Genomic DNA, 27,698 nt, shown 5'->3' on the forward strand with positions numbered 1-27,698 from the left:
CAAATAAATTTGGGAACATTTATTAAGTGAACTCACACCCTAGGTCAAACTAGGAAATGAATTGCATACACCACTTTAGGACCATACCACCTGCTTGTAATGAGAGGCATCTGAACATCAACAGAGCACCAAAGATCTACATTTTTTAAACAAGTACTGGATATTTAAATGCACTGTGATGTATATTAAAATTACAAGACCTATAAACAAATTATTGGAGAATGTTTTTTTCTGGAGCAAAACAAAAATTGAACAGGCATAAGCAGTAAAAGAGTCAACAGCAAAGAACAAGCAGCAGTCTTTTCTCATCCATATCAGGACTGTGTAATAAATTACCCTCTTCTCTCTCATACTGTCAGGAGAAAACAATGTTTAGATTAAACCTTGCTAAGGCCTAAAAGGATAATTTGTCAGTATTTTCCAGTTTACTACCAATGCAGTATTGATTTGCTAGGGCCCTTCTTTCTATTTTATTTACACTAATTCAATCTGGAACAACTGAAACTTACCTTGTTGGAAAGCAAGATATTTCTTTAAGTCTCACAGGCCCAAGGTGTAAGGTTCAAGAAAAAAATGTACAAATTATTCTTTCTAGTTCTTGTGAGTAAAGACCAACTTCTTCATTGGAGGCAAACTATTATTAGAGAAAACCACTTTTCTGCTGAGCTTTACCTTGGGCTAATTTCTTTTTATAAAATCATGCCTCTTAGGAGAATGTGATCAAAATTTTTTTCCAAATGACTGCCCAATTTAGCAGACTTGTGACTCCATTTATAGGCAGCTGCTTAGGAATAAAAAGCAAAACAGAGACATCTTGATAAACTTTCTTGCAGCTGAAGCTGATAAAAAAAAATGAGTGTTTTGGTTTACTGTAAAAATGAGAGAGTACAAGGATAGAAGTACACTTCAGGAAAACAATAAAATTATTTTACAATTCTTATTGTTTTCTAGACATATTATATAATTTAACAAAGGTGTCGTATAGAACCAGGAATAAAACAAAAGATAAAACAGCCAACAGTGAACTTTATGCACATATGCTGAGGGCAGGTACAAAAAATATAGGGGTAGATTATGTACTAAATTTATGAAGCTAATATTGTCTGTTTCTTTTGTTTTATTAAAATGTTGTGATATTTTTCTCCTATTTCCTTTTGGAGGTATTGCACTGCCAACTGTGGTACTGTTTTGACACCAGTAACTATGCCAGGATTGGTATAAAATTTGTAGGTTGATGGATTTATAATTTATCAAGACTGATACGTTGACCTTTTATTTCCCAGTCTTTTTCCGACAGACATTTCTTCAAATTGACATGGACCGGGATTAGTAAAACCTTTAACATCTTCGAATATTTTCTTATCTTAGTGTTAGTTTTGTTTGACTCTCTTCCAGACTCACATTTCTTTTATTTACTTTTTCTGTTTTGCTCTTGCTTTTAGCAGTGTGGTAATCAAATACAGGCCTTACACATTCAAGCACTCTACCTCTAATCTACATCCCTCAGTCCAGACTCATTTCTTGACAATGTTGATGGTATTGATTGATCAACTCTAATTGGAACTCCTTTTTTAAAAAATTAATTTGTGCATTATGTGTTAAAATGTGGTAATATCTTCATAAATGAAGAGTTTTAATAGTTTCCACTGACAAGACCAGGCAACTCAGTCAGACAACATATCAATTTAGGCTATGCTTAAATGAATTAGCCTATTTGACAGTTTTGATTGACTTGCTTGTTTTCATAAATCACTAAAAAAGATATGTGTATATGATTGTTTAGTTATTTATGGATTCTATTGGTTGTTTCTATTTCTTAATCTTAAACTATGCTGACTATAAAGATTTCTTACAATGCTCATTTAGTTGTAGTCTAATTGTGATTGAATATGGTTATGTCTACATGCACTGACTTGATGTATCAACCGCAGTTGCTTTTCCCACGCACAGATTTACTAAAAATATTTTGCTTATAAAAATCAGTACAGTCATCACAAACATAAACTAAACAAAATCAGGAAATCAGAAAGTTAGACTGATTATAACAACTGCTATGAACTTAGTGGTTTGAAAATCAGTGACTATTTATTAGATGATGGGCCATGGCATTTAAAAAACTAGTTTACACATATGGACAAAGCCTTAAAATTCAGTATAAGAAATACCATTTAGACACAATAAAATATTTAGTTCCATATAAATACATAGTCAAAGTATAAATAAGTGCATAGCTTATATTTATTTAGTCATTTGAACATATTTATTAAATACCTACTGTAACACTGTAGCAATGTTCTCCCATTGTTCATTGATTTGCTTGAGCGGACACCAGTAATTTCTCACAACAAATTGCGAGACTTGTTGTTACTAGTTTTGGCATATTGAATATGCCATGGGTAGCTGAGCTTTGCAAGGCTTTGCCTTGCAGGTGGGATACTCTCGGTAGCTTGCCTGACTATACAAGAGAGGTGAAGGAATTGAACCCGCATTGGCTGCACACAAGGCAAATGCCCTACCCACTGTGTTATCACTCCAGCCCATGGACATAAGAAATCAGTTTCAATTCTAGCACTCTGAGTATACAAGAAATCAGTTTCAATTCTAGCACTCATGGTACCCTGAGCCCATCCAGTAATGAACCCTGAGCACAGAGCCAGGAGTAAACCATGAGCACAGAAATGTATAAGGAGAGAAATAAAAAAATAGTGAAAGTTCCTTGAAAGTGCAATAACAAAAAAGCAACATGTAATGAACCTGTTATGTTTCAGGCCATGTATGCCCATGCTGCATTTCTCAGGTGAAAGGGAACATGTAGAAAATATTTAATAAAGTCTAAAAAAGATAATTGTTTTTGAGTAGATCTGAAGAGTTCATTTTAATGATAAAACTCCCCTTCAAATTTTATTTTGGATTAAAAAATATTTTGTTACTGAGGGATTTGGGGTTATAATAGTAATAATTCTAATGTACAACTTTAGCAAACCTCCACCTCTAAAGTGTCGAAGAATCTTAAGTACTGACCTTAGGTATGCCAAAGGGTGTTTGTGTGAGAGAGTGGGGCAAACCCAACAGTGCTCAGGGATTACTCCTGTTTCTACATTCACGATTCACTCTTTCTGGTACTCAGGGAACCATATAGGATGTCAGTGAAAGAACTCAGGTCAAACAAGTGCAAGGCCAATGCCCTACCCACTGTAAGATTACTTTGACCTCTATTCACTTAGACGTTTCCATTCATAAATATGCAGTTATTTTGTTTCCTGGCTCATGGCACCTATGACAAAGAAGATGGCTCAATGGACAAGAGCACTTGCTTTGCATATGGGATCCTGGTGTTCAATGTCCAGCATGGTTTCATAAACATTAAATCCGAAGTGACCCTGGGGCCAGAGCAATAGAACAGCAAGCAGTAAGGTGCTTCGTTGAATGCAGCCAACCCACATTTTATGCCAGGCACCTAATATTGTTCCCAAGCCTGCCAGGAGACTTAGCTGAGTGTAGAACCAAGAGTAAGCCCTGAGCACAACTAAATATGGGGAAAAAACAAAAAAGTGACTGCTAAGCACTGGACAGGGATGTAGAATTTATTGTATTCTAAATACTACTAAGTGTTCAAAATCATTCTCAGAGTTTTTTATTCTTCATTGAACAACAACAAAACCCCAAAGAAAATAAACATGAGAAAATTATAATTCTGGCAAGGTGAAGTAGAAAGTAAACAGTAATCACAGAACATAAATTGTATAGATGATAATACATGCTGGGGGGTCAAATTAGGATAAAATGAATTGGAAGTGCAGAATTGGGAATATAGTTTCAATATTGTATATTATGGGTCAAGTAGGTCTCTCTGAGAAGAAGACATTAGGACAATGATTTGAAGGAGTGTGAGAACTTGTGTGAAATAAGGGATAGTACAAGCAGAAGAATCAGCTAAAACAAAATCCCCAAGGCAGAAGTGTACCTGAAGCTATTTTAGAGATGAATAAAAGATGCCAGTATGGTTGGAGCAGAGCTATAAGTGGAAATGTAAAAGCTGATGAAGTGAGAGAGATAACATGGAGCTAGTACATGGACGGCATTTTAGGTCACTTTAAATATTTTTCTCTGAGTGAAATTAGAAACTATTGCAGTCTTTTCGCTGTGTAGGTTTATATTTTAAAAGAATCACGGCAGGAATTTGATGCAGGAATCTGACAAACCTGGATTAGAAGGATGCTAAACCAATCCAACTGAAAGAAGATGGTGATGTGAACAAATAGCTGGTACTAAATGGTGTTTACCGACAAAGAGAATAAGGTATGAGAGTGAGATAACTTACAGTATAACTCGAATGTCTTTGACCTGAGCAAGTGTTCGACTTGAATTTCTTCCCATCAACTTAAATGGGCAAGTTCACAAGTTGAAAAAGTAAGGGGTAGATAGAAGATAAATGGTTCAAACTTGGACAAGTCAAATTTAAGGCAGCTGTAGCCCTCCAAGTGAGATTATTAAGGAAGTAGTGGAAAATGTATATTGAAAGAGTTATTGGATGAGATATAAATTTAAAAAATCATTTAGTTCACTAAATAGTGTTTTAAGCCTCAAACTGGATAAGACGAGACTAACAGTATCAAAGAAGAAACTATAGGGCACTTGTCTTGCACAGAGCTGACCTATATTCAATCATTGGTACCCCATATGGTCCCTGGAGCCCATCTGGAGTAATCACTGAGCATAAAGTTAGGAGTAAATCCTGCACACTATTGGGTATGGCCCACAAATGAACAGAAGACACTAGGAAATAAACTATTGGTAGAATCCAACATTGAAAGGACAGAAGACAAAAGCCTTCCAGAATTAGCAACTTTAGAGAAGAAGTGAACAGTGAGATTAGAGAAAAACTGAAGAAACATAGCCACCAAGCATCCATATGAACAAAGCATAGGGAACACAGGTTAATCTGGAAATGGGGGTTCGAGAGCTATCTCAAGGGGATGGAGGGCATGTTGTATGTAACAGAGGGGTGGATTTTTTTTCTTTTTGTGTCACACCCGGCATTGCAGAGGGGTTACTCCTGGCTCATGCACTCAGTAATTATTCTTGGTGGTGCTCGGGGGACCATAGGGGATGCTGGGAATTGAACCTGGGTTGGCTGTGTGCAAAGCGAACAACTTACCCGCTCCAGCCCCAGGCTGGTTTGATATTTGCCACCACATGATCTGTACATCACTAGGGGTTTTTCTTTTTTGTTTTTTCTTTTTTTCAGCAAAGAAATGACGAAGCATATAGCTGTGAATAACCCTTGAGCACCACCAGGTACAGTCTCAAATCCAAAATATGGGAGAGAGAGAGAGAGAGAGAGATAGAGAGAGAGAGAGAAGAGAGAAGAGAGAGAAGAGAGAGAGAGTACAGCAGGTAAGGCCTTTACTTTGCACTCAGCTATCCTGAGGTCCATCCGCAGCGTTTTATATGGTTCCCTGAACCATGAGTGATCTCTGAGCACAAAGCCACGGATGGCCTCCAAACAAACAAAAACACCCATAAGTAAATAAAATAAAATACTATGTGATTGAAGTTAAACTTTTCAATTATTTTACAAGGATGTCAATTTTTTACTACTAAAACTTACTAAATCTTCATATTGGAGACGTGTAGAGGCCACAGAATTTCCATATTGGATTATTTAAGCAAACATAAATGTATCAGAGAACTATACAAATAAAGAAGAAACTATCTCTAAAAAAGGTACTTTACACGTAAGCCAAACTAAATGAAAATTAACTAAGCACAACTTGTATAGAGAAACACTGTCAATTTGGTATCCTAATTTTCTACCAAACTAGCTTGCTGAATTTTTAAGCTGTATCAATTTAATACTGGGATTACAAATTTATATGCACTATTATATAATTTACAATAATTCACTTCATTGTTTCTAAATGTATTCCATTTCTGTCTTTTTTTGCAATAGTGGCATTAGGGTTATTAACTTATATATAAATTTTAAATAGCTGATAAGTGTGGAAATGCTTGTGTTGTTATTAACTAACATTCTTCTACTGTTATCTCACTTAAAATGAAACTGAATTCTGTGGTTTTACATGGTCAAATGCAAGCATTGAAATCAGTTGACTTGGATTTGAATGTTGGCTTCAAAAGTGGCTAGATAATAACACACTGATCTCAGCCATACTCAAACTGTCCCATTTTTCACATTAGTAAATGGGATTATTGTTAGTATCTAAGCAGGATTGGTTAGAATTATACTTATTGGTACCTGTAAAATACATGTAAATGTTTGGCAGAGAGAAATGTATTTGTCAGATACAATGTGGGCTTTATCAAATACATTTTAGGTACTGTGCAGTTTTTCTTGTGGTTTAAATTGACCTGGTTTTATCATAAGTTAGAGTAACAAAATTCTTTCTATTAAAAAGTTATTTGCATGGCTGGCATGAACTACTTTGTTGTAGTGTGCTATTCTTTTACTCTACCTGGAATTTGACAGTATTTTACTTAAGAATATTGAGTCAGTATTTAGAATATAATTAGTTTGTAGATTTATTTTGAAATTTCTTTGACTTGCTTAAATTTTTGGATTTTATTTTAGTACCGTGATTTACAATACTGTCAATAGTAGATTTTCATGAATACACCTTTCCAACACCACACCTACCAGCAGTGTGCCCATTTCCCTCCACAATTTTTCTGCTTTAGAGATCAATGCTTTTCTAACTTTCAGTCAATTAAAAAAGATTTGGAAGTTGAGATACTTGGAGAGTCCTTGGGGTTCAAGCATAGACCTGAACCACTAAATAGCTTGGCTGGGGCAAGAGGGACATGCACGTGAGATTAAAAGACTGAGAAGTGGTCATATTTGTTATATTCCAAAACATCAAGTATAATTTATATGATGTAATTCTCAAAGTCTTGGCATATTTTGACTTGAAACTGTCTAATTCTGCTACTATTTTTTGGTTTGGGTAGCTCTTTTGGCAATTACATTTATATTATGTGAATTAGAAAGTTATGTTATCTCTCTTTTGAAACCAATTTTGTCCATTTATAGTTTTGCTATAAAATCATGTATTCCACACAGATTTTAAGACAAGGGTGTCCTAAAAGAAGTACACAGACTAGTTTCTTATCAGACATTCAATTTCCTCTTTATCCTTAGTTATTTTGACATTATTATTTCTTATCTTCTCCCCTTTCAATGTGTTATCTACTTCATTGCCTTTCTGATAACTGGCTCTTGGATTTATTCATTAGTTCTAGATGCTTTATTATGCATCTTGTAAAAAATAAGGTTAAAAAGTTAATTATGAAATTTGGAATCAAGAAAATACATAATTTAAGCAGTTTGATTTTTTAAATTGTGTTAAAAATTAAAAATACATAGTTATAGATATATATTTTTTGTGCTGGAGCAACAGCATAGAGGAAGGGCGTTTGCCTTGCACGCAGCTGGCCCGGCTGAGCCGGGCTCAGTTTCTCCAACCCTCTCAAGAGCTCAGCAAGCTTCCAAGAGTATCTTGCCTGTGCGGCAAAGCCTGGCAAGCTACCTGTGACGTATTCAATATGCCAAATTCAGTAACAAAAAGTCTCAAGATGGAGACGTTACTGGGCCCGCTCTAGCAAATTGATGAACAATGGGAGGACCATGCTACCATGCATTTTTTTTTTTGTGGCCACACCTGGGGATTCTCAGGGATCGCTCCTGGTGGTGTGGGGGGAACTATAAGCAGTGCATGCTATTTCTGACTATTTCTCTGGTTCCAGTAAAAATATTTTAAAGTACATTACTTGGTGCAAATAAGGGAACACTGCAATGACCACTGACTTCCCATGTTTCGCTAATGTTTTGGCAATTATTCCAGGGACTCAAATCTCGAAAGAGATCATCTAGCCAAAATAATTCTCAGACACCTGTTTCTAGCTGAGATTTCCCAAGCTGAGATCTCCAGGATGCTCTCAGTGGAGGCAGGCCAGTTCCTGCCCAAAGAAAGCCCCAGTGGATGGTTCCCACAACCCATAGCTGTCACCTAGTTAGGAATTCTCATTTTTTTAAATTAAATTCATAAGAGTCATAGTTACTCTTATGACTCTTGGGCTGGAGCGATAGCACAGCGGGTAGGGCGTTCGCCTTACAAGCGGCCAACATGGCCGACCCGAGTTCGATTCCTCCGCCCCTCTCGGAGAGCCCGGCAAGCTACCGAGAGTATTTGATATGCCAGACACAGTAACAACAAAGTCTCCAATGGAGACGTTACTGGGCCCGCTCGAGCAAATCGACGATCAACCGGAGGGCCTTTACCTTTTTTACCTTTAAATTCATAAGAAATCATTTGTGCCATAATGTAAATATTACTGGACCCAACATTTTTTCTTATAGGTAATTTTCCTTATTTTAAGGAAAGAGTCAGAAATATATCAAATTTAGATTATAAAGATATCAGTTGATCAAACGAGAGTAATAGCACAGCAGGTAAGTGCTTCCCTTGCATACCTAGGTTTGACCTGTGGCACTCCATATGATTCCCCAAGCCCATCAGGAGTGATCCCTCAGTGCAGAGCCAGGAGGAAGCCCTGAATATCTTCAGGTGTGACCCCAAATAAATTTATCTCTGTGTTTTCATAATAGTAAAGTACTGGGGTATCAATATGCAAAAATGGGGTATAGTTATATAATATTGTATTTTAAATACATAACTACTTAATAACTTTTGAAAATATTATTTAAAATTTGCCAATGGGAAAATTCTTATATTTCTATTCAAATAAAACAGATGGCTATATGGATTGTTATCAAAATAAATGCTGGAAGGGGAAGAAGAAATAGTAATTAAATGAAAAATTGCTGTTTTGGGGGGAGAACCTTAAGACTTTCTTTTTCTACTTCTCAATAATATTTCACTGTACTCTAATATGCTTCTTATTAAAAAGTACTGGTTATAGTCTTATAGGTTAGATCAGTGGTCTGGGATACTTGCTGTATGGACAAGACCTTGAATTTTGTTCCTATTACCAGAGACCCTTGAATAGTATGTGGCATAATGCTGAAAGCTCTGTGCACCACTGGGACAACCTTTGTGACCCCTGGACAGTGCTGTACCACCAGGCTGAGCATTGAACATCATCAGTCTGATTTGTTTGGGTAATTATCTTTAGGAGTGTCCAAGATCCCTGCTTGGAAACTATTCACTAAAACTCCCTATCTCAAAGAAATTACTTCATAGCAAAAAAAAAAAAACTCAGTAAAGGATAGTCAACCTATTTCTGAACTACCTGGTGTGATTTCTTATTTTCCAAAATGTAATCAACTATGATATATTAAAAATTAAGTTTCAACTGCACCAATATAAATAGTAAACTATTCTTTAAACAATATACAAGAGAAAAGAATTAACACTGGCTAGCAATCTTGTGACTCTCTACCAACTACTAAACAACGATTAGTGCAAGAATCAAGACGACCTTTTCACAATCCCACTTCCCACTTAGAAAAGAACAACCTAAAACATATGCTCTGGAACTGGAAAAGCATCTTTTTAAAAATGGGTATGATAGGCTCAGGTATATTTCTTTACGTTTTCTAAAAATTTATTGAAAAACTACCCAGATAATTGTATTATCTCCTTTTGGTGCCTTACACACTATTTAATCTACTGAGGAGAGATAACTCATTGGAAATGTTGGTGTGGTTAAGCTGTGAAATACATTATGCTTATGCAAGGTCTTGGGTTCAATTGTTGACACTAAAGAGTTCCCAAATCAAAGCTATTGATGGCCAAAGGCACAATAAAAAGTAATAAATAAATGATACTTCCAGGTCAATGGAAACTAGCCTAGATAATTTAAACAAATTTTAATGACAAAATTTAATGTCTACACGATTAATATCACCTTTGACTTTGAGACTATAGTTTATTTTCATGTAAATAATTATATGAATAGTATATTCATGTGGAAAACATATTTCAATATATGATATGAATAAAGATATGTACCTTAATTAAAATTACTTTTCAAGCAATTTCCTTCCATGGATGGTATCATCAAAAATTGTTGAAATCACATTTATATGTATATCACCTGCTATCTATCTATATAATCATTCTACCTCTTTATGGTTCCATAATCCATAAAATACAAATGATTGAATTCGATCACATTGATACAAAGAAAGGGGCTAGAGAGATAGTATGTGGGTTAAGACAATCGCCTTGCATGTGGTCAAATTTGTTTCCATCCCCAGTACCACATGAGCCTGAAGTTTTGCCAGAAGTGTTCCCTGAGCAAAAATCCTGGAGAAATTCCTGGACACTGTGGTGTGGCACAAAAGTAAAACAAAATATGTGTAAATATTTATACAGATAAATCTACACATCTTTACACAGATCTATCTTATGTACCTATTTCAAAGAACAAAGGACAAATTAGGAAAATGAAAAATGCATTAAAATGGGATCAAGATTTATTTTTACCCTTAGTTTATTCCTGAACATTCCTGAAAATTTGTAAGAAATGTAAAAATTCAAGGGTCCAGGGAGCTAGTATAAAGGTTAGTGTACACACATATATCTGATCCCAAGCTCAGTCCTCAGCTCCACATGGCTCCCTGAGCATCAATGACTGTCTCCCTGGTGGTACTCAGGACCACATGGTTGAAAAAGTTCCAAAATAGTGAACCCTGGCATTTAATTCTCCATCCTGTTGGTCAACAATCATTAGGAGTGACCCTGCCCCCCAGGCCCTTTGTGCATCACTTGTAAACCCTTTCTCAGAATAAAAAATATCTTTAGAAATATTAGGAAAGGATGTCAATAAGCAATTTAAAGAAAAGGAGATATAATAATCTGTCAATTTACAAAAAAGTTTCCCAAGCTCACTCATGGACAACCTGCAAAATAATGTCTCAAAAGGTTACCAAATCTCATCTATAATACTGAGTATTAGAAATATTTTTCAAGATTGCTAGAGTTCACAAATATTTTGTAAAACAGATCTATCAGTGACATATAGCACTAGTGTGAAGATAAATCAGTAAAGGGGTAATTTAGTAATATCTCTAAAAATTGTTGAATTCATATATCCTGGATTCATTATTTCTACTTCTAATAAAGCATTCAATGGATACATGAAAAGATATGTATAGAGATGTTAGCTGCAGGACTTTTCTAAATATAAAATCATGGGAAATTTAGATTTTCATCAAAAGGATTGAGTATAAAAGAAATAACTCATGTGTTAATTAAATACTATGTAGGTATTAAAATAATGAGGTAAATCTATGAAACAAAATGAAAATATAAAGATATAATAGTTATAGGCATCATTATTTTTATTGGTGAACTTATGTGTAAGTATAAAAATGGGGGAAATTATACATAATACACTGCTGACACTGTCCATCTCTAAAGAGTTTAAACCAAAAGCAGAGCAAGAGAAAGACATTTTACATAAATTTTCATTTCCTAGTTTCAATTTTTAAGCTATAAGCTTATATTAGTTTAACACAAAATAATATCAGCTAAAAGTAACTAGAGAAAAAGAGAGAAAACCATTTTTTAAATCTAACTTTAAAGTGGCTTGAATTTCAATATCATCTAAGTTATTTTCAATTGTCTAGGTACCATAGTCACAAAGGAGTATCTCACCCACACATAAAAATAATACCAATAATTTATACACTTCCTTTGATCAGTTACATTTCCAAAGCAGCCATTACAAAGTCAACTGTACTGTCTTACACATGTCTAATGGGTCCAACATAACCATTACACTGTCAGTTATACAGTAGGGGCCCAGCCAAAGCTATTACTAACTCATTGCATTGTTTCATACACATCCTTCATCATTCAGATGGTTCCTGAGGAACTATTATCATTGCCATGGAAGTGTCCTGTATAACTTACACAAACAGTGGGGAAAAATACAAAGAAATGTAAAACAAAAAATTCTTTCATTAACTGTACATTCTCCTAATCCTGAAAGACCATTGAAATGGCTCTTTTAAAATCTCAGGGCTAGGAAGAAGGAGATGTTACTGGTGCTTGCTCGAGGAAATCGATGAACAACATGATGATCGTGATCGTGAAATGCACATGAGTGGTCTCACATGACCCTATCACTGTCACTGTCCTCCCGTCGTTCATCAATTTGCTCGAGCGGGCCCAGTAACGTCTCCATTGAAGACTTTGTTGTTACTGTGTTTGGCATATTGAATACGTCACGGCGAGCTTGCCAGGCTCTGCCCTGAGGGCGAGATATTCTCGGTAGCTTGCCGGGCTCTCCGAGAGGGGTGGAGGAATCGAACTCGTTTCGGCCATGTTGGCTGTGTGCAAGGCAAACGCCCTGCCACTGTGCTATCGCTCCAGCCCTATACATGACCATATATCAGAAGGAAATAACTCCTTATTTGTGTATAACTATTATGAGCCCTTCAAGAAATTCAGGTATTCAGTTAGTCATTTTTTTCCACAACTCCTGCTCTTCTAATGAGGCAATTCAGGATCTGAGAACAACATATACATAGCTATGGTAGCATGCTGTTTATTTTGGCACATGGTATATTATCAGGGTTCTACAAAAGAAACAGGGAACAGTACTAATAGATTCCTTGACTGTTATAAGGATATATCAGATAACCCCTTACCTGTGAAATTCCTAAACAGCATATAGAAACTCAGATGGCCCACAATCATGGAAATCAATAGGGCTTCTGAGTAGTTGAAATCTCAATCTACTTTTCAGGCTCTACTACAACTACAATAGAGAGTGTAGCAGTACAAGTTAAACCTCACACAGGACTGAAAATTTTCATTGAATTTCCTTTCACGGTTTTCTATAGTAAGCTGAACAGGATTGTTGGTTACTGAAATGCTATATAATTTGAAGCAAAACAAGGGCAAAGATTTTTATAGAGCATGCAATGATCATAAAGAAGACTAGAATCAGGTTGGCAAGAGACTTTCCTGGAACACCAGATGTTTCAGAAGCTACACTGCATACCTGCTTAACCCTTGATAAGAGGTACTTCACTGTGTAGCACCTACCACACAATGTATGTACGATAATCTTATCTGAACAAATGCATTTAACATTTAGTGTGCATGGTGCTAAAAAAGCTGTATTAAAAGTAGCTCTTTAAGTTCTCTAGTGAATTCTGTGGGAGTTTATACTCACTAGATTCTGATTGTGCTGTACGAAAAAAATTTCCAAGAATCCAGTGGATAGGTTCACAGAAAGATGGAATTTTTTTTGACTTTTTGGGTCACACCCAGTGATGCACAGGGGTTACTCCTGGCATTGCACTCAGGAATAACTCCTGGCAGTGCTCAGGGGACCATATCGGATGCTGGGAATTGAACCTGGGTTGACCGTGTGCAGGACAAATGCCCTACTTGCTGTACTATTGCCCTAGCCCCAGAAGGAAGTATTTGTATTACTGAATTTACTGTCAGTTTGTAGTTGATGGCATCAGTATTAGACAACTAAGGCTGAGAGAATCACTCTTTCTCATTATAATTTATGCATATTGTTGAAAATTATCTATTTCGTTTCAACTTTTGTCATATACAGGAGGACCAGCAACTAGAGAACTAAATGGGTCTGTAGTTTGGCTTTGTATATAGATTTATAGATGTCAGTCTGAAAAGGAAGAGAAACAAATAGAAATGGCTTTGAAACAAGAAGCAAGTTCTAGCATGTTTCTCTGATGAATTCCTTTCTATGGGCTAGCCATATTTGATCTGGAGTCCTATGAGGTAATAACATCATGACCTATTAGCAATTTTTGTTGAATTGCCTCATTTGTGTTACTTGCAACAATAAATAATACTGAATTATATAAATTTACAGGGAATAAATTTATTCAATTAACTTGTAAATTCAGGTTGGACATTTTGTAACCCTGATCTTTTATATATATTCAGTCTTCAACACAGACCCTGGTCATGGGTAGGTTTTCATAATATTACATAAATATATTATCAACAGAGTAACTATTGATAATTTATTTCAAAGTCATACTTGACAATTAAATAATATAAAGGCCCTCCCATTGATCGTCGATTTGCTCGAGCGGGCCCAGTAACATCTCCATTGGAGACTTTGTTGTTACTGTGTTTGGCATATCGAATACTCTCGGTAGCTTGCCGGGCTCTCCGAGAGGGGCAGAGGAATCGAACTCGGGTCGGCCATGTTGGCCGCTTGTAAGGCGAACGCCCTACCCGCTGTGCTATCGCTCCAATTACTTTTTTTAAAAAGTAATTATTGGAGGAATATCTTAATAGTGAAGTTTGGTGCTCTACTAAGACTGTCAGATCCTTTTAAGAAATGACCCCGTGTCTCCTGTCAAAGGCAAATGATTAGAGATTACTATTATTACCCATATGAAAATACTGTAGAAGATCTACACAGATTTATTGTCCTTTGGTCAAATCTTTTTCCTTGAAGCAACACACCTTTCTTATTATTGTCTACATGGTTCTAGATTTAGTTGAGCGTTTAGTCTAGTACTTACTAACAACCACTGTGGGGCTATAAAAATATAACTGAATTATTAGTTGATAATGAATATTGATACTGGTGATACTAGAGTGGAGAAGGGGGGAAATAAGGAAGCACTATAATTGATATGAGAATGTCATAGAGGTGTTGACTGCTCATAGGTCCCACATGAAGTTCATTTGAGTAAATCAGCATGTTTCCTAATAGACAATTAAGCATCAGAGGACAAGAAATGGTAAACAAAATCGAGGGACACAAAGTACATTTGTGGTAAAATAATAGAAATTGCTTGCCTTGAGTAGATCCAGCCTGAGCCTCCATGTCACAGCAAACTGGTGAGAATTTGAAACCTGTAATAACAAACATCTTATTAAGAAGCCATTAATACATATAATCATGAATGAAAATAATTTTTGTTTGAAAATAGAGGCAAAGATAGCACAGGGGTTAAGGTACTTGTCTTACACACACTCAAGTGTGGGTCTGTTTCCCAGGATCCCATACAGTCCCCCAGCACATCAGGAGTGATCTCTGAGCACAGAGCAGGAGTAAACCCTGAGAAAAGTCAAACTTGGCCCCCAAATCAAAAAATTAATAAATTTATATGTATAAATAGTTCCCCCTGAGGTTTCCTGTGTATTCTTTCTCAATTTCACTGTTCCACGTGATACTTGTGAGATATTTAACCCTCTTTAGATGACTCAGGGTCATAAATTTATTTATTTTTTGCTTTTGGGGTCACACGCACTGGCTCAGCACTTACTCCTGGCTCTGCACTCACAAATCATTCCTGGAAAGCTCAGGGGACCATATGGGGTGCTGGAGATCGAACCCGAGTCAGCCGTGTGCAAGGCAAGTGCCCTTCCCGTTGTACCATCTCTCTGTCCCTAAGGGGTTGTAATTTAAACACTAATTATTTTTGTGTACTCCTGCAGAATGTATTTGACGTGTCAGGCTCCTCCCCTCTGCTGTACATGATCCTGGACTAGTGCTAAATGATTCATGTCTGTGTCCCCACCAGACAGTGAGACTGAGGAAAAGAATGATACCATTTCCATCTATTTCCCATTGGCCATTATATACAAGTTGGTGCCAGCAACCAGAGAAATGGTACAGTGGGTAGGGTGCTTACTTTGCACACTGCCAAGCCTGGTTTGATCTCTGGCATCCCATATGATCCCAGAGCCCACAGAGAGTGATTCCTGAATGGAGCCAGGAGTAACACCTGAGCACCACTGGTGTGGCCCAAACACAAACCAAAAAAGAAGTTGGTGCTAATTTCTATCTTTTCCTTTTTTCTTTTTGGGCCACACCCAGCGATGCACAGGGGTTACTCCTTGAAAATAAAATTTAAAAAACATCAAGACTCCAAGAAAATTTGGTGATAATACAAGGTACTATTTTGAACATTTTGGTCTAAATAGTGGGCAAATAGTCATTCCTGATTATATCCATGTGACCAGTATCCCCTATGGACAGAAACAGGCAGAGAATAAAAATGGAAATAAAGCCACTGATATAAGATGTTTGGCAAGCTATCTACCACTTGAGAAAATACTAATTAGCTACTGATAACAGACCATGCCTGTGATTATGGTGGTAGGACCTATGAAATTTAAATAAACAGAATGAACAGTAGATTTATGTTTTTCATAAGCACAATGTGTTTTTCATGAAAAGTTTTTTTTCCCCAGTAAGGGAAAAATAGTAGAAGAAAAAAAAATCAACCTCTTCTCAACAAATCAAAAAGATGAAACTTCCTTTTCTAAAAGTAAATACATAGATAATTTCAACTTAATAATAACTGTTAGTATTACCTATTGTCTGACAAATGGTTGATGTTCATTCACTTTCTGTTGTCTAAAAAATATTTCAGTGAAATATGGTTTATTTGAATCTTTCTATACAAAAAAAATCCACCTAACCTGGCTAATTTGAATTGTCTATACAGTTCAGACTGATTTATCTATCTCAAAAATGAAAGCACATAGAGAATATATTTATTTATATAAATTATGCATATCCTTTTTCATATATTAATATAAAGCCAATATACCAGAAATGAGTACTTTGTATAGTAATCCCACCAGTATTGGACTGGAAAATGAAGATGAAAATAGAAGGTGAGTAATAACTAAGATATGTACAATATCACTGACTACATGAACTTATTTCCCCTGGGGATCACTGGAATTGAAAGTATTTTGTCTATCATTGTAAATAAATGTGTTTATTTGCCATATACCTAAGTGCCTTCTCCCTGGGACCCTGCTAACTTGTATTTCCATTTTGCATATGAAGTGGAAGACAGGCAGATGTAGGGAAAGAAAACAAATCATAAGCTATTAACTGCGTTTTTTTCCCTGGGTTTTACTTTAAAAAGTACAGAAAGTTGTGTTACCGTTCTCCCCATCAGACTTCCTCTCGTGGTCAGTGTCAGTCAGAGACAATGCAGAGTTGGCCCGGCTGGACAAGCAGGAACTATGCTCTGATTTCATTCCCCTTATCCACATTCTCAGCGCATGATCAGGAGAGGCAGCGCCTTCTGTCTCCGTGTCCACATCAGATCCCATCTCTAGCTGGTAACCATGCCGAGAAACACTGTGCATGTCAGTCTGGTAGCCAGAGCACAGAGTGTGAGGAGTTTCACAGAATTCCATCTCTGAGAAGAAACGAAGTTCAGAGAAGTTCAGAAGCATGAAGAAATACCCAGTAAAATTCTACTTCTTACCTTAACATCCCCTCTCCCCCATTGCTAGTAATTATGTGTTGTTGCCAAGTTAGAATTCTGGTCTTTTTATTTATGGGAGCAAGGATACTGTGCTTATTTTGCACTTCTGTAGCTTAAAATTATGCTCCTGTTGATTCTTACAAAGTACTGGAAAAAGTATGCCCAGAATAGCTTTATAGCTACAATTTTCCGTTGCAAAAATTGTAATGAAAAACAGTGAATACAGAGGAGTATAAAGTGTCGAGAGATGTCCTTTCAAACACATTTCCCTTCTCAGAAGGATATATAATCTTTAGAATATACCTACACTTAAAATATTACAATTATTTATTCATCTAAGTATTTTCATGCACATTAAATATAATAATTAATAGTCCAGGGGCTGGAGAAACAATACAATGATAGGGCATTTGTCTTGTGTGCCATCAACCTGTGCTCAATACCCAGTATCCCATATGGACCCCTGAGTACCACTAGAAATAATTCCTGAGGGAAGATCCAGGAGTAACTTCTGAGTATTGCCAAGTGTGGTCCAAAATTCAAAGTAATAATTATATTGATAGTAATAGCTAATAACAATGATAATAGTTTACTGTAAATAATCTCAGGGAGAAGCTTTGTTTAAGTACACTTCTCTGAGTATGATTACTTTAGTATCATTTCTTCCTAATTCCAAAGATGGTTAAGTATTACTAGGACTATTTAATATTTCACCAACACTTTCAAAAATACAATAAAATCAATTATTTGTTGTATCTCAGCAGTGCACCAATTTGGGGCCCCTTACCTCAACCCTCACTGTCCCTCAAGCTTTAGATTAAAAAAATATTTAGAATCTTAGATATGATATAATGAATCCTCTCCACAGTTGAGGAATAAAAAATCTAGATGGAAGATGTCATTTGACTGTAGCTTACATAGATAGCAACAGAATCCTTTTTCTTAAAACATACTTCTGGACAGGGTTTGTGCTAGATACTAATAAAGTCCATCAACTTACTGAATGAATATCAGGCATTAAGTCTTAAAGTCAATTTTGAATTCAATTATGGTAAGATATCAAAAAGGGGAAAGGATGCTTTAATAATCCCTAATATGTTAATGAAAAATGACCACATGCCAACACATATCATGTGAAATGTCCATGTAATACTTAGATAAGGTAATCCGGGCATGTTATACACCATATAGGATTTTCTCAGGCCGACATCAGAGACAGCACATGTCATGTGGCCAAGAAGGAGCTTGTTATGTCCATCTAATCCTGAGCACATATAAATAAAATGCAAACCCTAAAATGAATTTAATTCATTGAACACAAAACCTGCTATGACTTAGACCATATACCAGAAAGAAGTTCAAAATACAAATAAATGTTTGAAACAGCCATTTTTGTGACATATACTTGCCAAATAAGAAGTTACCAAATCAGAATTTCATCCCATTTAATAACAATTCAGTACCCAATACTGTGTTCATGAAATATATATTATAGGCAAATAAAGCCATGATAATGTACTAGGAAAAGTCAATGATAAAATAATTATGTCATGGTTATTAGTCAATGTTGAGAATGCTACTTAGGATTTCTGTAATGAAAGTCTTCAAATAAAATTTTGTTTTGCTACAAAAATAGCAAAGAATTGCTAAAGACTTTCTAAATTCTAAAGAATTGATATTGTAAAATTACGAATGGTTTCTACTTGTCAAACATAAGACCTCATGAAACTGTGCTTCTCCTTTACATTAGGAAAAAATGTAAAAATCTACTCTGCCCTATATAAATCTTAGTGATCTAGAATATTGTGATCGGTTAATATTCATGTCTCTTAATTTCATAATGTTTCATTATCCAATCCTACTGTGCAGTTGTTGCTACAGCAACCTAGTAAGTAATGAAACTGTCAGCCTGAAGCTATAGAAAAAGATTTCATATAGGCATTTATTTCAAATTTTCTTCATTGTCTGAGACCAGTGGTTCTCAAACTTCTCTGTGCTTCAGTGTCTCCTAGAGGGGTTATTAAAATACAGATTGCTGCATTGGTACTTCAGTTTTAATTTCTTATTTAGTAGATGATGCTCTAGTTTTTGATTTAGTAGGTAAGAACCAGAGAGACAACATTTGAAAAAAAGTTCCCATCTAAAGCATATGCTACTATTGCAGAGAACACATTATTGTAAGCTACTTCTCCAAAAATTTCTTGGAAGCCAGAGGGACTGAGGAAACGAGGGGAAGTGAGAGAACTACCTCATGATAGCTACCAAAGGTTTTCTAACATGTAGCTCTAATTATATTTGAGGAAAACAGAATAAAGACAGTTGATCCGAATTGCAGTGACATGCCCTATTTGTTTACAATGAATTAAGGGCACTAATTGGGATATTTAATTTGAAAATCAAAGACTTGCACTTATTTTCACTCATAAAACATCATACAAGATGTGACTTCCCAACGATTTTTAAAATGACATCTGAGTGACAATAAAGACACATCCATTGTAAAGGGATGAGTGAAACACCTAGACAATTTGTCATTCCAAATAATTAAATATTATAGAATTCAAAAAAAGTCCTGACAGACGTAAGCAGAATCTTTCTTGTCAAAGAATTCTTTTCCCATTCAGAAGGAAATTGGAACACTATTTTGTTCCATTTTAAGGTTCCATCGATAAAAATTTTCATAAGATTTCTGTTGGAATTAAACTCTGATATGAATACAAAGACTGTCACAAATTCTCTAATTAAAAAAGACATATAAAAGTGTAGCCTCTTATCAATCTATAATGAGAGGGACTGGAGCAATAGCACAGCGGGTAGGGAATTTGCCTTGCAAGCGGCCGACCCGGGTTCAATTCCCAGCATCCCATATGGTCCCCTGAGCACCGCCAGGGGTAATTCCTGAGCGCAGAGCCAGGAGTAGCCCATGTGCATCACCGGGTGTGACACAAAAAGCAAAAAAAAAAAAAAAAACTATAATGAGAAATATTGATACAAGTAAATGACTTTAGTTTTTTTTTAATGGTAAAGGTAAAAGGTAAATGCCATCCCGTTGATCGTCGATTTGCTCGAGCGGGCCCAGTAACGTCTCCATTGGAGATTTTGTTGTTACTGTGTTTGGCATATCGAATATGTCACGGGGAGCTTGCCAGGCTCTTCCGTGTGGGCGAGATATTCTCGGAAGCTTGCCGGGCTCTCCGAGAGGGGCAGAGGAATCGAACTCGGGTCGGCCATGTTGGCTGCGTGCAAGGCAAACGCCCTACCGCTGTGCTATCGCTCCAGAAAACAAAGAAAGTTTCGCTTAGGTACAGTAAGTAATCGTCATTTAACTACCTCCTTTTTGTTTCTTGAAATCTATTTTGCCATTGTCAATTATTGACTTAAATACTCAAAATTCTTTATAATATTCAAATTTTCTATGGTATTCCTTTCCTATAAAGCACTTACAATGCACCTAGAGTGGTTCCTTTTAGCCTTGCACATATAACTTTGTTAGCTAAAATACTGAATATTCCCTAGAGAAGAAGCTCATTTGAATTTATTATAGATGTACTCTTAACAATAATCCACATGAGAAATCTAAGTACAATCTCAGAAGATCAAATATGTAAATAAATAGACTGGCACAATGAGAAACTGTTTCAGAAGGAAGTAGATATATATTCTTCCAAGTGCTTATGCACTTGAAATGCATGACATATTTAATTAAAAATTTTCTTTAAATGTTCTATAAACAAAATATAAACACATTTATAAATGATTAAAGCATAGTTTTATAATAGGAAAACCTTTTAGGAAACATATGGTAATTACTAACAAAAATTAAAATATGCTCATTACTATTATCAGGAAAATTAAAAGAAAAACATAATGATAGCACCACAGACCTACTTAAATAACTGAAAAAATGTCTGACCAAAATCTATGTTGATAAGGATGTGAAGCAGTTATATACTCTGCTGATTAGATAGGAAAACAATACAACAACTTTCAAAGCATTTTGGCAATATCTCAAAAGGTAAAAGTAATTCTTAACAGAAGAAAAATGTACTCTTGGACATTTATCCCAAATAAATGAAAACTTCTGTCTATATTTCATCTAACCAAAGAGTTTTCATAAGCTTTATCCATAATAGCTAAAGAGTAGAAACAATTCAACATATATGAGTAGTTTAAAGGATAAACTACTTGCATATCAAAACAAACAAACACTGTCCTCCCATTGTTCATCAATTTGCTTGAGAGGGCCCAGTAACGTCTCTATTGTGAGACTTGTTACTGTGTTTGGCATATCAAATACGTCATGGGTAGCTTGCCAGGCTTTGCTGTGTGGGCAAGATAATCTCCGTAGTTTGCTGGGCTCTCTGGAGGGTGGAGGAATTGAACCCAGCTCGGCCAGGCTGGCTGCGCGCAAGGCAAATGCCCTACCGCTGTGCTATTGCAGAGTAAATACTACTCAGTTCTAAAATAAAGTCCTGATATTAAACAACATGGACCTCACAATAATTGGGCTGAGTGAAAAGGGACCAACAAATATCTACATCATACTGTATGCTCACATTTAAATAAGACTCTAGAAAATACAAACCAATCTACAGTGACAGATTGTAAATCAGTGGTTGCCAAGAGAGAAGTGAGAAATGTAAAACAAATTTATAAACATAACTGCAAGGAAACGCTTGGAATGGCATAAATAAATGCTGTCCTTTTCTTCTTTTTCTTTTTTTTTTTTTCTGAATGGTGAATTTTGGGGTCATATTCAGAGATGCTCAGGGGCTATTTCTGGCTCTGTGCTCAAAACGACCCCTGCTGGTGCTCAGGGGACCATATGTAGTGCTGGGAATTTCAACCCAGTGTCAGCAGTATGCAAGGTCAGCAGTATGCCCTTACCCCCTGTACTATCTTTCTGCCCAAACTAAATGCTATTTTAATTATGGCAGTAGTTTCACAACTGTATACATGTTAAAGGTTCTCATATTGCAGGTATGATATATTTTATGCATCTACAGTTAATTTTATTTCAGTTACAACTCTTTATCTATTTATTAGTGTCTGGCATAACACTCTATATTAAGGCAAAAAAGATACTATGGAATAAGTCAATTTTCATAAATGCAGTTGAGGGTCTTCAAGACACAGATGGGACTAATCTCTGATTGGTGAAAGAAAGTGCATGTCTTGTAAATGAGAATGTAGTCAAAATTCTTACTTCCAAGAATACTGAGGACTGACTGGTATATGGTAATCCAGTGATCTTCTAGGGAATATTTGCATCCTAGGAATACAACAGTTGAATGACAGTTTTAGGGGAGATATTAAAGATAAAACTGACCACTAGTGAGCTTGTAGCAGCTGAAGGAAACATTTTGTAGTTGAACATCATGAAACAAAGTTGACTGAATACGGCACAAGGGATCACTTTAGACCTCTTTAATGTTAATAAATCGATAAATTTTAAACACCTTGATGTACTGAAAAATATGAACTAGTATATTTTCTTTCTGAATCTAAGAACTGAAAATCATAGTTTTCAGTCTAAAGAAGTCATTTATCAAAACTTGAGAAAGCAACGCAACAGTTATCTATATTAGCATTTTTCTAGAAGTTCCATTTTTAAGTTATAGATAAAATCAAAACTTTATTTTTCTTAAATTTTACCCATATACATTTCATTCTAAAAGGTAACTTTCAGACATCATGCTCTATGTTAGAAAAGATAAAGTCATGAAATTTATATGCAAGTGGTACTACATGGAAAGCATCATGCTAAGCGAAATGAGTCAGAAAGAGAGGGATAGACAAAGAAAGATTGCATTCACCTGGGGAACATAAAGTAACAAAATAGGAGACTAACACCCAAGAATGTCCAAGATAAGTGCCAGGATGTTTATTCCATGGCTTGGAGGCCAGCTGCACACTCTAGGGGAAAAGGCAGTTCAGATAGAGAAAGGAGCACCAAATAAAGGGTATTGGGAGGATCCTCCCAGGATCGGAGATGCGTGCTGAGACTAGACTACAGACCGAACATGACTGCCACTCAATGCCTCTTTTGCAAACCACATCACCCCAAAGGACAGAAAGAACAAAAGGGAATGCCCTGCCACAGAGGCAGGATGGGATGGGGGGATGGGGGGTGGGAGGGATACTGGGATCAGTGGTATTGGAGAGTGGGCACTGGTGAAGGGATGGGTACTCGATCATTGTATAACTGAAACCCAAGCACAAAAATTTCTAAGTCTACAACTGTAGCTCACAGTGTTTCACTAATAAAAGTTTTATAAAAAAAGACATCATGCTCTAAATAATTCAAAGTTAAAAAGCAAGTTTTTTTCTCAAATACAATCTGAGTTATTTGGGATATATTGTATAATGTGTATAATCCAATTTCAAAATAAGAAACAATCTGGTGGGTGTTATTTATTGGCTCTCATTATCATGACTAATAATAATATGTAAGGGGAGGTATTATTATTTATTTTGCTATGGATAAGTCACTTAACATTGGATAGTTTCCTCATCAACAAAGTATGCAAATCAATCTCGAAGAATGTCTCTGCACTACACATTTGTTATAATATTCTGTAATTATAACTTGATACTCTTATTGTAAATTGTTGAAGTCCGGTATTAAAAATGATACAATATTAGTTATTTTATAAATGTTCTATTCACATGTCTATTCATAATCACATGCTCACCAAATAAGATCTTTTGTCAAGATGATATTTATTACTTCATTAATATATTGAGAGAAACTGGGCATCTGATTTGAATGGCAAGTTTACCAAGACAGTATGTTATATAATATATTAAAATAAACAGAGTGACTATTCATTATCAGTTTAGAAACCCAGCTATTGCAAACAGTAAGTGAGAGCACTTAGGTAACAAAAACTTACACAACTGAAAATACTACCAACTCACTTACTATTCATTACTAGTTTCATAAATAATACAATTGCATACATCATTTTAAGTAAAAAGTATAAAGAAGAGAAGGAAGAAAGGAGGAAGGAAGAAGGAAAAGATGAAAAAAGGAAGGAATGGAGAAGAGAAAAGGGGGAAAGAAGGAAAAGAGAGTAAATGAAAAGCGAGAAAAGAAGAAAAGAGAGAGAAGGAAAGAGAGAGGACAGAATGGAAAGAAAAGGGCAGGGAAGGAATGAGGGAAAAGAACAAGGAAGGAATGAGGGCCTATGGGAAGGACGGAAGATTGGGAGTACCTGATTGGAAATAATTTTCACTAATGGGTACCATTTTGCATTTCTCAGTTTCAGGCTTTATAAACAAAATGATATTGTCAAACGAATCAGTTCATGTAAGTTTACATAAACAGCTTCCTAAACACCCACTCAGTTTAAAGTCAAGAAAACAAAATGTAATGATCTGATTTTTCTTAGTGTAGAAAATTAATCCAATTTAATTTCGTCTCCAATTGTTCCATGAACAATCTTTATCAAATGCACAGTACTATACTAGGCACCGAGCAAAGCAAGTTAAGAGAACCTTTTGGCAAGTTCCACAGAGAGCCTTTTTAAGGACCTAAATGACAACAAAGTAATAAAGGCACATCACCCAGACTTGACCTTTATTTTTCTTCTGAGGGCTCATCAGACTTTCCTGAGGCAGACTGAGAGATGGAGTGCTTGCACCTCCAAAAATGGAGCCTGAGGATATCAGAGGATTGAATGAAACTAAGCTTCCTGACACCTAATCGCACCTCTCGTAATTGCAAATGTACCCATTATCTCGGTACTCAGGACCTACCAATTATATTTTATTTAATTTTCTTCTACAACTGTCTGTGTATTTAAAAGCTTGGCAACAATTTCTGGGTCGTTGAAAGTCTGACGTCTAAACATTTCTGCTTTTTGATGAATATTAGGCTAAGTAGAGTCACATAAGGACATAATCTAAAGGTCATGTTCATTTTAAAAAGAATATTCTCAGCTGAGATCAGCACCAGGAGGATTACTCCATAACTTAGAGGCCAGCCAGGTATCCTAGAGGAAAGGGCAGTTCAGATAGAGAAGGGAGCACCAAATAAAGGATGTTTGGAGGATCCTCCCAGGAGGGGAGATGCATGTCGAAAGTAGACTATGGACTGAACATGTTTGCCACTCAATGCCTCTTTGGCAGACCACAACACCCAAAAGGAGAGAGAGAACACAGGGGATTGCCCTGCCACAGAGACAGGGGGGATGGGGGGATGGGGGTGGGAGGGATATTATCCATGGTGGTGGAAAATGGGCACGGGTGGAGGGATGGGTATCTGATCATTGTATAATTGAAACCAAAGCACAAAAAATTGTAAATCTACAACTTTAAAAAAAATAAAATAAAATAAAGGGAAAAAAAAAAGAATATTCTCAAAGTACAAGGTATTACAAAATTTTAAAGTGGCTCAAACTAGCAGAAGGCACAGAATTGTGTTTTGAAGTCAGAAGGAAGGGAGATGATGTAAGAATCTGGAAGAAATTAAAATGAACCCCAATAATCTTTAGAAAGAGATGAACATATCTTGAAACAAGAAAGGGAGAAAACTTCACGTGGAAAAGGAAACTGTTTATTATTTCTTCATCCTCCTTAACTTGGGGGCACAGTTATACTAATCACAGAACAGTTGTCTTTAAAGCCAACTAAGGGGGGGTGGAGCGATAGCACAGTCCGTGGGCCATATGCCTTGCATGTGGCTGACTGCAGTTCAATTTCCAGCATCCCATATGGTCCCCTGAGCACTGCCAGGAGTAATTCCTGAGTGCATGAGCCAGGAGTAACCCCTGTGCTTCGCCGGGTGTGACCCAAAAAAGAAAAAAAAAAAGCTCACTTAGATAGCAGTGATTCTTACTCTGAAAATATGGTGATGTCCAGTTTATAACCTTCATAACAAAAATCTAGATAAAGAAACAAGGACTAGAAAAGATAGTGAGAGGACCTGGATTCTCAAGTAGTTCAGAACAAGCCTCCCCCCAAATGTTATATATTGACTATTTTCAAGATAAAATATTCAATGTGAAAATAACACTTAGGCTTTTCTTATCTCTACCTACTCTACCTAAAGAATTTAGGTAGCGGGACAGCTTCTGAAAGGAGGTCATAACCAAATCAGAATAATCTATAAAGAATATATGCTATGTGTATTAAACTGGTATGAAGGGTTAATAAGGTCTAGATGTTAAAAATCTGCTTCATGCTACTTTTTGTCTCTGCAGATCATGTCAAATATTTCTTTAACCAAACATTTGTTCTTTCTGCAAATTGTCTTCCTCTCTTTTGTAGTCCTTATCACAGACCCTTCTCCCTAACTCAGAATAACATCTATGTCTAATTTACCTACTAGAAAACTTTGTGTTTGTTCAATTCCCATTCCCATACATGAACAATTAAGTTTTTTTCCTCTTAACTTGTCGAATGTCAATTCAATAATTAGCAAAACAACAGCCAAAAAGAGAAGGGAAATATTTTCCTTCCCAACAACTTTAACTGAAATGTAAATCAATGAGAACTTGTGTGGGTTCCCTTTATTTCAACATTTCAAATGAGACAGAGACTTCCTGACCTAAATGAGAAATTTTCAGGGCTACTGAACACCGCAAATGCATGCTGTTCAATGGCCCTAAAAATTTCTCATTTCTTACCTGTGTTGGTTCAATTTTCAGGCTCTTCATAGCACTTTGAAAACTGAATCCTTATTGACCACTGTGATATTTCCACTGTGGTGTGGTATACTTGTGTATTTTCATTCTATTCGCTATGATATGAAACTGTTTAAAGTGTATTTGCATTTGTATATGTATGAATTTACTGGAATAATGAACTAATCTGTGATACAATTCAATCTGTAGCAGTGAAACTAGGGAGCGAAGGAGTTAAATGTTCACTAGAAATACTAGCAAGAGCTTCACACACATGCTCATAAATGCAAACAATATGACATCTTTAACATTCCACACTAATCTTTAAGTATTTATTTTGTGACAAAAATGTAGAGATGCTGAGATAGAGTTGTGCACCAGAGGCAGTGCCCACAAAAAGTCCAGAATAAATTACCTTTCACTCCATGAAAGGAGACTTCTTACCATCTTTCAAAGATGGTGCATTTATTTTGACCTCTATATCTTCAGACATACTGTGTCAACCATCTGGAATACAGCAGTCTTATTTTTTTATTAACATCATTCCAAATATACAGTCTGTATCAACATTTTCGCAAGACATTTCCAACTTTCTTCTCTCCCTCCTTACACCTTATACTTCTCTATTGCATTAGTAATCTCTACAACATAATTTTTATCTGAGGGTATATTTCACTTTCTATACATACATTACCTCCTTCAGATCTTACAATGTTTTCTAAACTCTTCATAACTCTAAAGATAAAATGAAAATATTTCTTCAAAGTCTTATATATCTATGAAGAACTATGTAAGATATATTATATTCATTCTTCATGCTGTGGAATTATTCTGGGAATATG

At 35.9% G+C, this 27,698-nt stretch overlaps 1 protein-coding gene across 1 annotated transcript in view; it reads right to left on the minus strand.

Annotated features, from left to right (window-relative positions):
* Positions 1-27,698, minus strand: part of TENM1 (teneurin transmembrane protein 1) — a 784,494-nt gene that overhangs the window by 661,211 nt on the left and 95,585 nt on the right. Inside the window, exons 2-3 of the mRNA XM_056107733.1 lie at positions 16,898-17,158; positions 14,790-14,846 (exon numbers count right to left, since the gene is read on the minus strand). Of these exons, the coding sequence (XP_055963708.1) occupies positions 14,790-14,846; positions 16,898-17,158 (318 nt within the window). The remainder of the gene's footprint in view (positions 1-14,789; positions 14,847-16,897; positions 17,159-27,698) is intronic.

The sequence above is a fragment of the Sorex fumeus genome, unplaced genomic scaffold (assembly GCF_029834395.1).
Source record: "Sorex fumeus unplaced genomic scaffold, SorFum_2.1 ptg000171l, whole genome shotgun sequence".
Lineage (NCBI taxonomy): Eukaryota > Metazoa > Chordata > Mammalia > Eulipotyphla > Soricidae > Sorex > Sorex fumeus.